Source organism: Corythoichthys intestinalis, chromosome 4, assembly GCF_030265065.1.
Source record: "Corythoichthys intestinalis isolate RoL2023-P3 chromosome 4, ASM3026506v1, whole genome shotgun sequence".
Lineage (NCBI taxonomy): Eukaryota > Metazoa > Chordata > Actinopteri > Syngnathiformes > Syngnathidae > Corythoichthys > Corythoichthys intestinalis.
The window spans coordinates 30,404,962-30,420,199 of record NC_080398.1 but is presented as its reverse complement, the minus strand read 5'-3'; the positions used below and the strand labels follow the sequence as shown (position 1 = coordinate 30,420,199).

General features: G+C 40.2%; 1 protein-coding gene across 1 annotated transcript in view; it reads right to left on the bottom strand.

The window, feature by feature from the left end:
* Positions 1-14,873, bottom strand: part of iglon5 (IgLON family member 5) — a 424,128-nt gene extending 409,255 nt beyond the window's left edge. The window contains exon 1 of the mRNA XM_057833795.1: positions 14,433-14,873. Within this exon, the coding sequence (XP_057689778.1) occupies positions 14,433-14,493 (61 nt within the window). The 5' untranslated portion in view covers positions 14,494-14,873. The remainder of the gene's footprint in view (positions 1-14,432) is intronic.
* Between the last annotated feature and the right edge of the window lie 365 nt (positions 14,874-15,238).

Here is a 15,238-nt window from a genome sequence, read left to right as displayed (position 1 = left end):
AGGTCGACTTTGGCGCCAGGAGCCAAGTCGTGAGCAGCTACCAGCAATTAACCGCTATGAGTGCCCCTCGCGTAAAAGATGGATGCAAGTAAACACATGCATCTGCAGGTTCCATAAGAAAAAAACATGATTTAGCATGGGTTGTAGATATTAGAGCGCTTATTACACATACTCATTTCGACTTTTCTTTTCACAAATTTGAAAAAAGGTTTCATTAGGACCGTATTTTGAAAATTTGGGGATTCTTTTATAATTGCTTCATGTTGCAGGTATTTAAGGGCTAAGCAACATTACTCCGTATGACCCTCTACTTCCAATTTTCTAAAATGGCGACAATCAACAAAAAAAAGTTGACTGTGGCGGCTGACGCTTAAAGGATAGGTGGAAATTGGACTATTTCTTCACTAAAATACGCAACAACTGTGTCTTGCCTCATTTGCAAAGAGACAGTCGCTGTTTTTAAAGATTTCAACGTGAGGCGATATTACCAAACAAGACACGCTGACATGTACGACAAGATTACAGGGAAGATACGCAGCGAGAAACTGAAGCAACCTGAAGCTAGTTTAATTTCACAGCAGTAGTATTTCGCAAGCGCCCGAGAGTCAACAGAGAACACCGCAAAGGCTAGTTGCGAGATTGTTGAAATTATTCATTAAAAAAAATAATAAAGCAAATGTGACACACTGAATGGCTTGCTAAATTTTGCTTAAATATATTGTTCTACGTAAAGGACGTCAGCCGAGGTCGGCCCCCCACATTTTTACCACGCCAAATCTGGCCCGCTTTGCAAAAAGTTTGGACACCCCTGTTCTAGATCATAGGTTTTTGAGACGTACATAGAGCAAAAACAGCCTCTGTGTTTGTTAAATGCATATGGCGGAAAACACAGACAAGACTGAAAAAGCAGTTTCTGCTCTTGCACTCCTCTTTAAAAGAAACTGCTGTATTTTAAGCCAAAACAACTCTTGTGTTTGATAGAACAATATGTCTATATGCTGCCATAGCAGATTCATGGCGCATCAAGCCCCAGAACTATTTTTAATTTGTCCATTTTACCCTGAAAACAGCCGTTTACAGACGTCGCGTAACTGCTTTTGTTTCAACCCAGCCATAAAATGAAGGTAATTAATTATATTTATTATTCAAAATGTCTGTCGTTTTTAGCTTAGAATCATTAATTGACGTTTCATATTTCGTTTGAAAAAAAAAGAAAAAAATTATTCATTCACTTATTTTAAACTTTTAAACAAATTATGTCACAATGAAAAAAATGGCATCTGTAAAAAAGTCATGGATATCTACCTCATAACTATCGATTGATTGTATTTTTTTTTTTTTTAACTGTCGCATTTTCTCCGATATGTTAGATAATAAATAATCAATCCAAACAAAAAAAGAAATTTTTTTTTTTTTTAAATACAACGTTTAAAAGGGTAAATATATGAAAAAGAAAATCTCGACCACTCCTTTATGTCTGCGATTTCTGCATCGCCACCTTTGTGATATTACCACGTTTCACCCATTAAATTCCCAAAAAATCCAGCTGTGGCCATTCACAGCTGTGTCTTGACACTCGGTGATACATGCTACATGGAGTTTTTGGATCGAAAAAAGGTAAATACGCGATCTCGTTAAAGTCATAGCGTCTGTAATTCTGTTCTCGCGTGCTCTCATTTCATCCAGATTGTTTTTTTAAACAGCAAAACCTTTTTTTTTTAATGCCCTCCTGTTCAAAATTTTTCTTCCCCCAGAAAATAGAGATTTTACGCTTTCCAATGATGTATCACACATGCATATCGGACAATTTTGAAAGTTGGCCAAATTGGGGGTCTCAGAGCGGAACTTTAAGTCACCTGAGTGTTTTCTGCCATATGTAAATGAAAACACTGACTCATATTCCCAATCCTTATACCACAATCCAAAAAATGTTTCCTTTTGTTGGCATTATTTGTAGCTGGTTGGCAACCAACTGTAACTGTCTGGCCCACTTAGGATCAGATTGTGGGAAATATGGCCCCTGAGCTAAAATTCATTTTACACCTCTGCACTTGAAAATTAATGGATAGATCACCAAAATGTGCCAGACAGTTTTTTTTTTTTTTTTTGGAATGGTCTTGACTATTGCTAAAATGTGCTAGACAATTCCCAGAATGTACTCGACAGATGCCGACACTTCTTCGACTGTTACTGAACTTTTACCAGATTTTGTCAGACAGTTCCAGGATTGTTTTACCAGTTACAAGAATATGCTAGACAGTTACCAGAATGCTCCAGATGGAGGTTGAAAGTTACTGGACATTGTAGGCATGGTTAACTCATTTGCTCACAAAAACGTATAAATACGTTCTATTTTTAATTGTTTCAGTGTCCCAAAAACGTATTTATACGTCTTTTACTTTTTTTTTTTTTTTTTTTTTTTACAAGAGGCATCTCTAGGTTCTGTTGCACCTAAACTGCAATGCACAATGCTCAAAACTCCTTTTAAAGCAATAAAACTGGCCAATGGAGGGCACTAGCGCATTTTGTAAGAACTCATCTCGGGCCAAGACAGGAAGTGAAGGAAAATAGTCAGGAAACGGAAGTTGGAGGGATCTTGTGAAGACGCGTGAGAAAAATGGAGAACGATCGGAAAAAAAGGCAAACGACACTGGAGGAGTGTTTTGAAAAGAAAACGAAACCATTGTCAAAGAAGGATTAAAAAAAATTATCTTGTTGAGACAGACGGTGACTGCTACAACAGTGTCAGGTTCCACACCCGTTCTGCGGAGCTCACGTTGCGTTACTCCTGAGCACAAGGTTGAAACCAACGATGAAGATGATGAAAAAAGTCAGACCGATCTTGATCTGGACTCATCAGATTACTGGGAGCCACCTCATTCAACCGGGAGCAGCCGAGAGCTTTCCCCGTTGTTATGTGCGCAAATAGTTCAACAGTTCAACAGTTTAGTTATGTGTAAATAAATTGTTACTTTGCGATCAAAAACTATTTGTCTCTTTGTTTATGTTATTTTGTAGAACGAAAACATTATTATTCAGATGTTTTGGATGTCACAAAAGCAAAAAATAGCTGTGTTAAAGTCAAAGTTACAGTATGTTTGAAATGCATGCTTTTACAAAAAGCTCAATTTCTCTGTTTTTTTCACCAGAAATTGGAAAATTGCTCAAACTAAGCTATTTTCTAATGCGGATTTCTAAAGAATGGAAAGAGATATGAACTAACTAACTTTTCTTAACTGAAAGACGAGAGTAATCTTTCTTTTGTTGGGTTCCATGTTTATATAGCAATAGAACAGAATTTTCTGTGGGCCTTGCAAAATCAGTCAAAATCCAGTAAAACGGCCGGGAGCGAAGGAAAAGCCTTGCTCCGATGAAAATGGCTGGAGTGAATGAGTTAAAGACGTTACACTCCAATCTCATTGATAAGCCGCTTGATTGTTTTTCAGCGAAAACGTGATGAATATTGATAACAATCGTCCCGCTTTGTCAGTGTTATATCAGTAAACCAGTGAGCACTGTTAGCATGCTCAGTGCAAAATAACCCCACGCTATTGCAAACATTGCAAAGGAGCAGCAAAAATAAAACCTGTCCTTCTGTCCAAAGACACTGTCGTTTTTCTTCTATTCAGTTTTGTTTTTCCGGTCAAATTTTTGGGCGTATTGTCCTCATGAGTTAATGTTACTAATCAATTTGAATTTAATATTACTTACTGATTTTATTACATTTTATTTTTCATTATCAAATTGTAAAAAATATACCTTGAGTGTATTTTTACAGTTTGGAAGTGACTTTTTTTTTTTTAATTAAGGCAAATTGATGCGCTTTAAGTCTTTTCCGTTATAAACAAAACAATGCTCATGAAGTTATACTTTATTATTATTTGAAACTGAAACTGTCAATGATTATGATGATGATCACAATGACAATAAATTAAGTCATTCATTCATCTATTTTTTTTTTCTTTAATAGAAGAAAAGGACAATGTTAGGCAGAGTCGTACTTATAATAGTAATTTTATATACAAATACTATTTACAGCGACAGCAGAGTTTGGGGGGGCGCGAAATATTTAAAGTCTTCCTTGGGGGGGGGGGGGGGCATAACAGAAAAGAATTGAGAAGCACTGTGTTAAATGCACATGTAAATGAAAACACTGACTCATATTCCCAATCCTTATGACACAATCCCAAAAATGTTTCCTTTTGTTGGGATTGCCATTATTTATACCCGGTTGGCAACCAACTGTAACTTTCCGGCCCACTTCAGATCAAATTGTGGGAAATATGGCCCCTGAGCTAAAATTCTTTTTACACCTCTGCACTTGAAAATTAATGAATAGATTACCAAAATGTGCCAGACAGTTTTTTTTGGAATGGTCTTGACTATTGCTAAAATGTGCTAGACAATTCCCAGAATGTACTCGACAGTTGCCGACACCTCTTCGACCATTACTGAACTATTCTAAACTTTTACCAGATTTTGTCAGACAGTTCCAGGATTGTTTTATAAGTTACGGGAATATGATAGTTACAAGAATGCTCCAGATGGAGGTTTAAAGTTACTGGAAATTGTAGGCATGGTTAATCAGTCGTCACCAAAATGAAATGTTTAAAAAGCCCAAGAAAAAGCAGAGCACTCTTGACATTGCTCAGAAGTCATTGGTGAAGTCGTGGAAGCTTCGCATTGGAATTAATTTTCCTAATCAAACAGGCGCAGGATCTCAGCGAAATATGAGTCACCGACATCTGACTCGTTTGTAGGCAACATCTGGGATATTTCAAACTGATTAGCGCTTAAAATGGAGAAATTTTGGCACTGGTGGCGTTCATTCTTTCGCTGCGACGCCGCCTTGTAAAACTGTCAACGTGATAAATGAGCTTTCTTATCATTTTTCTATCGCGGTTCCCCGTTGCTTCTAGTTTTAGGTCAAAACGCAGCAGGTTTTCTTTACAAAAGGTGTCGCCTCGGCGGTGTCTCGGCAAAGGGAATAAGCAGATGTCGGAGGCACTGCAGCATGGCAAGCCAAAGGAATGGGAATGAAAAGCGGCACCCGAGGGTGGGAGTAAGGGGGGATAGGGTAGGGATGTTGAGCGCACTCGAGGCTGGCTAAACCGCCGACCCTTCTCCCTGCGGCTCTTGACTCGGAATGGTGGTGCACTAAAAAATGAAAGCTGCCAACAAGGAGAAAGCGTTTGTGTGAGCTGAGCATGGAGGACAAACTGTGGATTTCACAGGGAGGAACGAAGAGAGGATGAAAAAAAATTGCTTCCAGATTAGCAACACCAGGCATCTGTTGACGCTGGCAAGGCCCTCCTCTTCTGCTGCTCGCCAACCCATTTGATCCAGAGAGTGTGAATGTGCATGGATATGTTTGTGTGTGGAGGGGGGTTTGTTAGACTCACTGAGATTCCACCCACATATGCCGCATAAACTAGAAGGATGCGAGTCAAGCGACAAATGGACCCCAAATGCGCTCACCCGAGGTCCTGTCATGAGTTCTTCTATCGGGCATCTCGTGATAGGAGAGTGTGGAGTTGCGGCCAAAAAGGTTTAGACAGTTACCGGAAAGATCAATTCAGTTACCGAAATGTGCTACACAGTTCTCAGTATAGTTTAGCTTCAAACGGAATTAACAGAAAGTGTAAGACTGATACTGGTACTTACTAAATTGTTGGCGGCAATCAATACACAATTACCAGGAAGTGATGGACTCTTACTGATTTGGGATAGGCTGTTACCAGATTGTGCGCAAGAGATGCAAGGGTATATCCAGAGGCGTCGCGTCCCATTAGGCCAACCGGGCAATTGCCTATGTCCCCCAACCAGCAGGGGCCCCCAGAGGGCCAACAGATTTAGCTCACGCAGCTTTACTGCTTTGTCGCAGCGACACGTGTAGGGAGAGTTTCAATACCATGGAATAATTTTGCAGATTATCTAACGATTCTGTTATCAATCCCAATCAGCACTAACCATTTCATGTAGATTATACATGTTTAAGAATGTCCAATCAGCTATTAATACCACGTGATTGTTTAAAGAGTGACTCACCAAGTACTCACTAGAAAGTCCTTGCTGAGTTGTTTTACGTTGATTTTCACAGGCCACCTCATTATTCATGTGACTACTTAAAGAAATAGTGAATTTTAAAAAAAAGTCTTAATGGGTCTATCGTATTCCTCGTCGAATACTCTATAAGAAAAAATATAACATATGAATCTAAAATAATCCTAAACGATTTTATTAGCAATTTTAATACTCCTTTTAGAAAGGTTCCTTGGGTATACATACGTTCCCATAGCAACCAGTCCTGTTATTGCCCTACGTCGCAAGCGCTGCGTATTGTGGGAGCGACAATAGGCGTAACGTGCGCATTTCGAGTAGAGGGCGGCAACCTGTTAAAATGTGTGCATCCATGAACGAATGTAAGTACATCCATGAGTCAGTGTAAAGTGCTTAGTTTTTACCACTTTTATGGCCAAAATGACAACACATGCGCGCAGCGCGCACTCGTGCCCCCCCACCTTAGTGTTCATTATACTGCGCGAGTATGTATGTCTGTCACGTGACTCAGAGTGAGAGTGGGCGGCGATCTGGCATTTTTTTAATTGGCAAAATGAAGAGAAGTTATCCTTCTGGAAGCAAAAAAAAGACAAAAAAGCAGAAAAGGAGAAAAGGAAGCAAGACAGACAACAGTGAGTGTACTATGTTATTGTGGTTTCCTAATGTAGTAGAAGCACTGCAGACTAGTAGTAGTATTTTTATGTCATAAACCTATTAACTGCTTGACTTATTGTAACTAGCTGTTTAGCGTTTGCTAACAGAATTGCAGCATACTAGCGTTATTAGACTTTTATTAAATATGATATTGCTCCAAGTCCAACTGTCCCCCTTACTTGTACACGCTCGAAGGGCCCCATGTTGCTTGTTGCCTGGGGCCCCCTGGTACCCTTGCTACGCCTGTGGGTATATCCTGGATCAGTGTTTTTCAACCGGTGTGCCAAGAGATCGTCAGGTGTGCCGCCAAAAATGATCTAATATCGTATATCGTATTTTTTTTTCACGTCGTCGGGCGGAGTTGCAGTAGGAAGGAAGGAGTAGGTAGAAGGTTTCGGTCGTGTGCAGATGAGTGAGGTATTGCTCGTGTCGCGTTGAAGAAGTGCTCCGATTTCTAGCCATCAGCCACCTTGCTGTCCGTGACAATATTGACCCCAGCATTGAGGACAGGAAGGTGGCTGATGGCTAGAAATCCGAGGAGTTCTTGAACGCGGCATGAGCAGCTATCCAACTGCGCCACGGTGCCAAGCAAGCTTACACGTCATCTTCAAATGAAACACCCGTTGCTTCAAAACAAGTCAATGGACTATTTTGTTCGCCTTGGTGAAAACTCAGAGAAAAAGACGACTTTTTTGAGGAAAAACTATAGATGAGAAAGCCCTCAAAGCCAGTTACCTTGTTGCTGAACACTGCAGCAGAGACATTAATTCTATCTGCCTGCAAAGCCATTGTCAGCGGGATGCTCGGTCCTGATGCGGTTCAAGACATTGCTAAAGTCCCCTGTCGGGTAATTCTGAGCTTTTCAAGCCTAAGTGCTATAAAACATATAAACATACTGAGAGCTGTTGAAGAAGATTCCTGCCAGGATATCGGCTTTGTGTTCATCTAAATAGGTTTTACACTGAGTAAGTATAAATACTGAGAAATTATTTTACAATTCTTAAACTGTTAAGAAATTAATTTTGGAACGTTTTTGGTTTGGGATGTGCCGTGAGACCTTTTCCGATGTAAAAATGTGCCATGACTCAGAAATGGTTAAAAAAAAAAAAAAAAAAAAAAAACACTGTCCTAGACCAGTGGTTCTCAAAGTGTAGTACGAGTACTACGGTTGGGAAATCTGGCTCAAAAAAAAAAAAAGATCAATATTTAATCGACTATCAATTTAACTGATCTAATTATAACTTTTATCTTAGAATTGTCTATTTTGAATCCTGCGGCTAATAGTCCAGTGCGGTATTGTTTGTTGATTTATTTGGCTTAATAGGTAACACTTTATTTGACATATAATGACATACTCCATAAAACAGTCATAATTATGACATGACATTGTAATGGCATTCATGAAAGCTTATGACAGATGTCATTAAGTGTTATTAGTGCAAATTATGTCACTAACTCCATTTATGTCCAGCTCGGACATTTTACATTCATTCAAAAGGGAGATAATTTGCCGGGTGACACAAAATGACATCTGTCATAAGCATTCATTTATGCTCATGGCAGTGTCATGTCATAATTATGACATGACATTATGACATAATTATGTCCTGTGACAGTCTTATGGCGCCACTGTCAAATAGTGTTACCAAATTCCATAACTAGCCATTAATGAAACAACTAGAACAGTAACTGAAGAAATAATTAGCAGAGAACATGAATTTTGATTTGTTATTTACATTTGTTGCTGCAATGCATGCTTGGAGGCATCTTGGATGACAACAGTGTTGACAGCAGAGGTTGACCGTCTCCCCCAAGAGAACAGTGATGGCCAAATGAAGCTTCTTGAAGCAATGAAACTTTGCAGCCAATGTATGTCACCAATTGATGGTGTTTCATTTGGTTTTATGACAGTCTGATGATGCCGCTGTCAAATAAAGTATTACCAGTTGATATCCTTTGATGTAAATATCCCATAATACGTCCATAATAACATGGACAGCTGTGGCTTATAGTCCAGTGCATCTTATCTATGAACAAATGCCATTTGCGTATCAAATTTGGTGGGTTGCGGCTTCTAATCAGGTGCTCCTTATAGAGCGAAAAATACTGTAAATATTTAAAAATTGGTCACAGTGCAAGATGTTGGTTCAGCTCAGGAGGGCAGATGGTGCAAATTGACTGCCTCGCTTCAGTCAATCTGCCCCAGAGCAGCTGTGGTTACAATAAGTTTCTTATCGCCACCTAGTTTGGAGTGAGTGAATGAATAATGCACTATAGCATCTTTTTGAGTCTCCTGAAAAGCATCATCGCTGTCCTAGACAGTTTCAAGAATGCATTAGATCCTAACTGAAATTGCACCAGACATAGGTCCGTCACGATAGCAATTTATTTTTCCAAAAACTATCACAATAAATCAATAAAAGTATAATTTTTTTTTTTCTACTGACATTTATACTCTAGTACAACATATAATCACAGTTAAAGGTCATGAAAAATTAGATTTAGCGCATTGAAAATCTACCTTACATAGTATATGGAGAGTCAATACTGGCCCTGTAGTTACCAGAAATGTTTCTGTGTGTGCGTCCGCCAAGTTGCCCATGTTTTCACGCATCCTTAGCGCCCGCCGTCTGCTCGCCACGAAGCATGACCAGTCACCCCCCCACAACATCCCGATCACTCACTTCTGCCCCTTGGGGGCAGGAGTCCTACTGTAGATTGTTAACCCCCCATCTTATTGCACTGACACATCAATTACTGTTATTAAGGGTTGGGGTAATTTATTTATATACTGATTTCCCACAGGGCAAAGGCGGGACTAATTGCGGCAGGTGTGTGTTTGTGCTGTGCGGATTTTTTTTCATGCGAGCGTGGATGGAAAAACTACATGTGTGTGTGTGGGGGGGGGGTTCTGTGGGGGCGTGAGCTTAATTACTGAGCATGCTGAGTATGTCTTGCAAAACTAATAAACGTGGGGACATCCCACGGCATGCCAGCAGCACTGAGGGATGATGTGAAGATAGATGGGAGAAGGCTTTAATGCATTCCAAACTTTATTGATCACTAAGCATGTTAGGATAGATGCTCGAGCACTTTGCGTTGATGTCAGCGTTGTTTTTGTAAGCGTAGAGAGCTTTGCTAGATACTTACCAGCAGTCGCCACAATAGCCGGACCACTTAACAGAATGTCACTGTCAGCGGCTACAATATACTACACACAGTTACCATAATGTCCTAGACAGTCCCAGATTCAAAATGGGCTCGACAATTGGACTGTGCTTGATTTAAGGGAAGGTACTTGTTGAAAATTGCTAGAACGTACTGGACATTTCCAGAAACCATCACTAGTATGTGCTTAGCCTTTACAAGAGTGTACACCTGTGGTGAAAAGACACTTTACCATTCAGTAGGATGAAGTGTTTTAAAACTTTTGATGATGTACTAGAAAAATAATCGGGCAATGCAAGTAATAAATTAAAGCTTAAACTTAGAAAATGAAAACATCCAATACTGCTTTGGAAAAACAACTGTACACAGCCAGACTTATCAGTGCATTGTTTATGGTATCGATGCACATTTAGCGCTAAAACGTAAAGCCCAGCATAAACAGTAAATAGCAGGATTTAGATTTGAGCCAATTACTTGATGAATCGCTAATATAATCTGATTTAACAACTGTTAATATTAACATTTGTGGCTAAACAGAATCTACCAGACAGTTGGCCAAAACTGCTAGCCAATCATCAGAACACGCTATACAGTTAGCAGGAGATAACTACCGTAATTTTTGGACTAAAAGCCGCTACTTTTCCCCCTCATTTTGAATCCTAAGACTTGTTGTCCAGTGCGGATTATTTGTTGATTTATTTGGGTTAATAGGTAACACTTTTGATGTAAATATCCCATAATACAGAGAGAAAAAGCTGCGGCTTATAGTCAGGTGTGCCTTATAGTCTGAATATTACGGTACATATATTCTAAGTGTAAAATACTAGAACGTTTTGGAACATGCAAAATTAACTGAAATGAATGTGACTGAAATAATGCTGAACAATTTATTGTTCCTAAACGGTAATTGTAATTTAAGACATGTTGAAAGCCGCAAAGCCCCAATTTGTTTCATATGCTTCTGACTGACCCAGAATCTGTTCAAAGATAGGTCTCAGTCTCTGCAGAGTCAAATTTAGTACACAAAGTGCTAAACACAACGCAGTGTAAAGCATAAGCACACTCAGGATGATGTAAAAGCTGCACTGGCTATCGGTGACGTCATCAGGCAATCAGTTTCACTTAAATGGTCAACACTAAGGCTGCAGCTATCGAATATTTAGGTAATGGATTAATCTATCAGAATAATCGAGTAATCGGATTACGAACATTTAATGCATTGTAGAATATATTTTCGTATGTGTAAAACAAATAAACAAGTGTTTATGCTTACCATTATATTTATTTTGGCTTCCTAATATTACACTTTCAAAAGGGCTTTAAAGTGAATATTTAAAAAAAATCTGAGTATTTCTTCAAACTATTAAGAATTGCACTTTCATTTCACAAAAGCAATAAATGCATTTAAAAATAAAATAAAATATCTGAGCTTAGCCTCAAACGATATTAAAATAATAAATGAGGATCTCAGTCAGGGGTGTCCAAACTTTTTGCAAAGGGGGCTAGATTTGGTGTGGTAAAAATGTAGGGGGCCGACCTTGGCTGACGTCCTTTACGTAGAACAGTATATTTAAGCAAATTTTAGCAAGCCATTCTGTTTGTCACATTTGCTTCATTATTTTTTTTAAATGAATAATTTCAACAATCTCCAACTACCGTTCTCTTTCGACTCTCGGGCTCTTGCGAAATAGTGCTGCTGTGAAATTAATCTAGCTTCAAAAGTCTCTTCAATTTCTCGCTGCGTACCTTCCCTGTAATCTTGTCGTACATGTCAGCATGTCTTGTTTGGTAATATCACCTCACATTGAAATCTTTAAAAACAGCAACTGTCTCTTTGCAAATGAGGCAGACACAGTTGTTGCGTATTTTAGTGAAGAAATAGTCCAATTTTCACCTATCCTTGAAGCGTTGGCCATCGCAGTCTTCTTTTTTTTTTTTTTTTCTTGTTGATTGTCGCCATTTTAGAAAATTAGAAATCAAGGGTCACACGAGGTAATGTTCCTTAGAGTTCTGGTGTAAATGAGGATCAGCATTTAGTGTGTAAGTTACTTCATATGCTGGTAGCAGTACTGCTGACCAATGTATTAAGTCTGTGTGCGGCCAGACGTTATTGATCTTATCAGAGGCTGGGGGCCGGATGAAATTTGACCACGAGCCGCATTTGGCCCCCGGGCCGCACTTTGGACATGTCTGATCTAAGTACAACAAAAGAACTAACTTGCAAAGCAAAAGTACACTTGCTTAAATGCTACAAAATGCTAACATTTGTTTTTTTTTTAAAACTAAATAATGAATGCATAAACAAACATCAGCTCAAACAAAAGCAGATCTTATGTTGGTCTTAACAGGAAGCAGCTGGATTCGGCCATGTTAGACGAGTTATGGCACATTCACTGTTGCCACTAGAGGGCCAAATCAATAAAACTATGCAACACTTTCCAAACAACCCGTTACAACGGCACTGTAATGAAACAAATCCTTGTATCAGCAAAATTTGATCCGAAGCTTTTTTGTAATCGAATTACCAGAGTTAATTGATCGTTGCAGCACTAGTAGACACTGCAGATGAAACACGTTAGCAGTAATAGACTTACAACTGTCTGATATGTTGAAAAGTGTCAAGAAAAAAAAAAAGAACCAAATATCAATTATAATCAATATAAACAATATCAAATCAGCCAGAAATGTTAAAATCGGGTATAACAATATAGCCTTGTTGCTCTTTTGACTTAACATTAGTTTCTCACTAGTTTCTCATCTTCAATGGCACTGAAAGTGAAGTTAAAGAAAATTGCAAATCCAATTGTGATATCCACAAAAAATATCAATAATAATAAAAATTGCATAAGGTTTTTTTGTTGTTGTTGCAGATAAATCAAGAAGGCGGTTTGAGCTTTGCTGAAAATGAAACAAGTAGGGTACAACACAGCACACGAACACAATATGACGTAGGCCACCCAAACACTTGGTAAGGTAAAAGAAGGAAACAGCCGGATTTCTTCATAATAGGACATTTTTACACTGGCCCCTCTGGTAAAGATGACCTTATTGCCCTTTGTTGTAACAAACAACTGACATCTTGTGCAATGGCTTAGGCCGGGGGGTCAGCAACCCGAGGCTCTAGAGCCGCATGCGGCTGTTTTGCGCTGCCCTATTGGCTCCCTGGAGGTTTTTCAAAAATGTTTGAAAATGGAAAAAAATTATTAGTTTTAATATGGTTCTGTAGGAAGACGAACATGACACAAACACACTTCTAATTCATTGATATTGTCAAACTTGACGCGGCATCGTTCAACAGAGAATTTATGTGGTGCGTCATTCTCTATGAGATGCACGGCAGGGAGAATAAAAACCGTATTTTCCGCACTATAAGGCGCATCGTAGTACAAAGCGCACGTTCAACAAATGGCCTATATTAAAAACGTTTTCATATAGAGGGCGCACTGCACAAGATGGAGCAGAGCTAAATGGAATGTCATGCCATGATTAACCAATACTCATCCATATATAAGGCACATTGGATTATAAGGCGCACTGTCGGCTTTTGAGAACATTGAAGGCTTTCCGGTGCGCCTTATGGTGCGAAAAATACGGTAATCATAAAGGCTCATCATGCATTTGTAGCCAACTTGGTCATTTTGATTGGAGGGTAATCTAGCTAATTTAGATACATAAAGCATGCCTTCATTATAAGGCTTATACTAGTATAAGCCTTTCAATTTTTTGTGGCTCCTGACATTTTTGTTTTTTGCTCCAATATGGCTCTTTCAACATTTTGGGTTGCCGACCCCTGGCTTAGGCCATCCGGTTAAACACGTCGGCTAGCATGGGCTTCAGACATGTAGTCTGCGTACAGCTTGAATGACATAAAACACTTCCACTCCAATAGCGTCCTAGAACTAAAAGTCACCTGAAGGTGCCCAACAGTAACTAAAAATATGCTAGACACAAACAGCACCACACAACCAGAGCACTACATAACTCGAGTCAAGTTGTTTGGTTTGCCAGTCTGTAACAGTTCAGAAACACATCACTGACACCTATGGGAAGTATGTACAACTGCAACTACTAAAACTAACCCAACAGTCGTCTTCAATGATTGTTTTGTGTATTCATTCGACGTGTGGTGTAAAAATATTTTTTTTAAGTCCTCGAATGGTGGCATCACCTCAACTTCAACTTTGACCCCTGGCGTCCACCCAGTTTCCGTGCGTCACCCTTTGTCCCAGTCGACCTTGTTGATTTGGAGAGGTGACAAAACCCCAACTCCTCTGCATCGCCCCGTGCAAGCGGCTGGGCGGTCATTCGTGTCACGTACAGAAAAGCCCACCCCTCTGTGTCTGTTATTTTGGTTCCGAGTAAACATCTTAACATGCACCACTCGTTGCACAGAGTCCTGGCTCCGCGCTGATGAATTTTACGCACACGCACACACACACACACACACACACACACACACACACACACACACACAAATAGACACGGGCGCGAAGCATCCCTCCATAAATGCATGAAGCACAACGTCCCAGTTGCACATCTCATCAACTTACCTTTGCGCACCAGCATCAGGACCAAACCGGCCAAGACGTTCCGCAACAGGGGGCAGCCCATGATGAGAGTTGTGATGGATTCCACACACGCACGTTTCCTTCTGTTTATGTTGATTTAAGGATTATTCCTGCTATGGAAATGTCAAGCAAACAAGCGTCCTCTACTCGCCGAACATCAGTCGGGTCCACTTGTCGTCTTTTCCGTCGCGCTGGGACTCTACGCGAGGTTTTTCACGCCTGTTAAATGTCAGCAAAGGCAAAAAAACAAATATTCCTCAACGGGAGTTTGGTGCGCTCCGGGATTCTCTGCAGAAACTTGGCGAAGATGTCTTCCGAGACAAGGTGGCGGTGCGTGGGTACTCCCGTGGAAGTGAGTGTTGGTATGCAGCGCGCCTCGTCGCCTCTCAGCCCCGCAGCAGAGCACGCCAGGCGCGCGCAACAAGGAGCTCCGGCGTCTTGAGTGGCAGCTCCGTAGCGAGGGGTTCGACCAATGGGCATGCGAGGGAGAGGCGGGGCTCCGGGCCAATCGGGGGCGTGCGCGAGACGTGCGCGTCGTTGGGATGGTGGGGGTAATGCTGTGTGATTTATGGGCACATGTGTGGCGCTGCAGTACTAACAGATCACAAGGGGGGTGGAGTAGAGTGAGAGGGGGTCAGGTGGGCTCAGGTGGGCTTAGTTTTTGATGATGCGCAATGCAAACAAAAGATGGATTCTTCTATGATGAGCATATTGATGCTATTACTAAAGGAAAAACAATAGGAGTTGTGCAACAGCCAACATTTCCCCCCAAAAGAATTCAGTTCTAT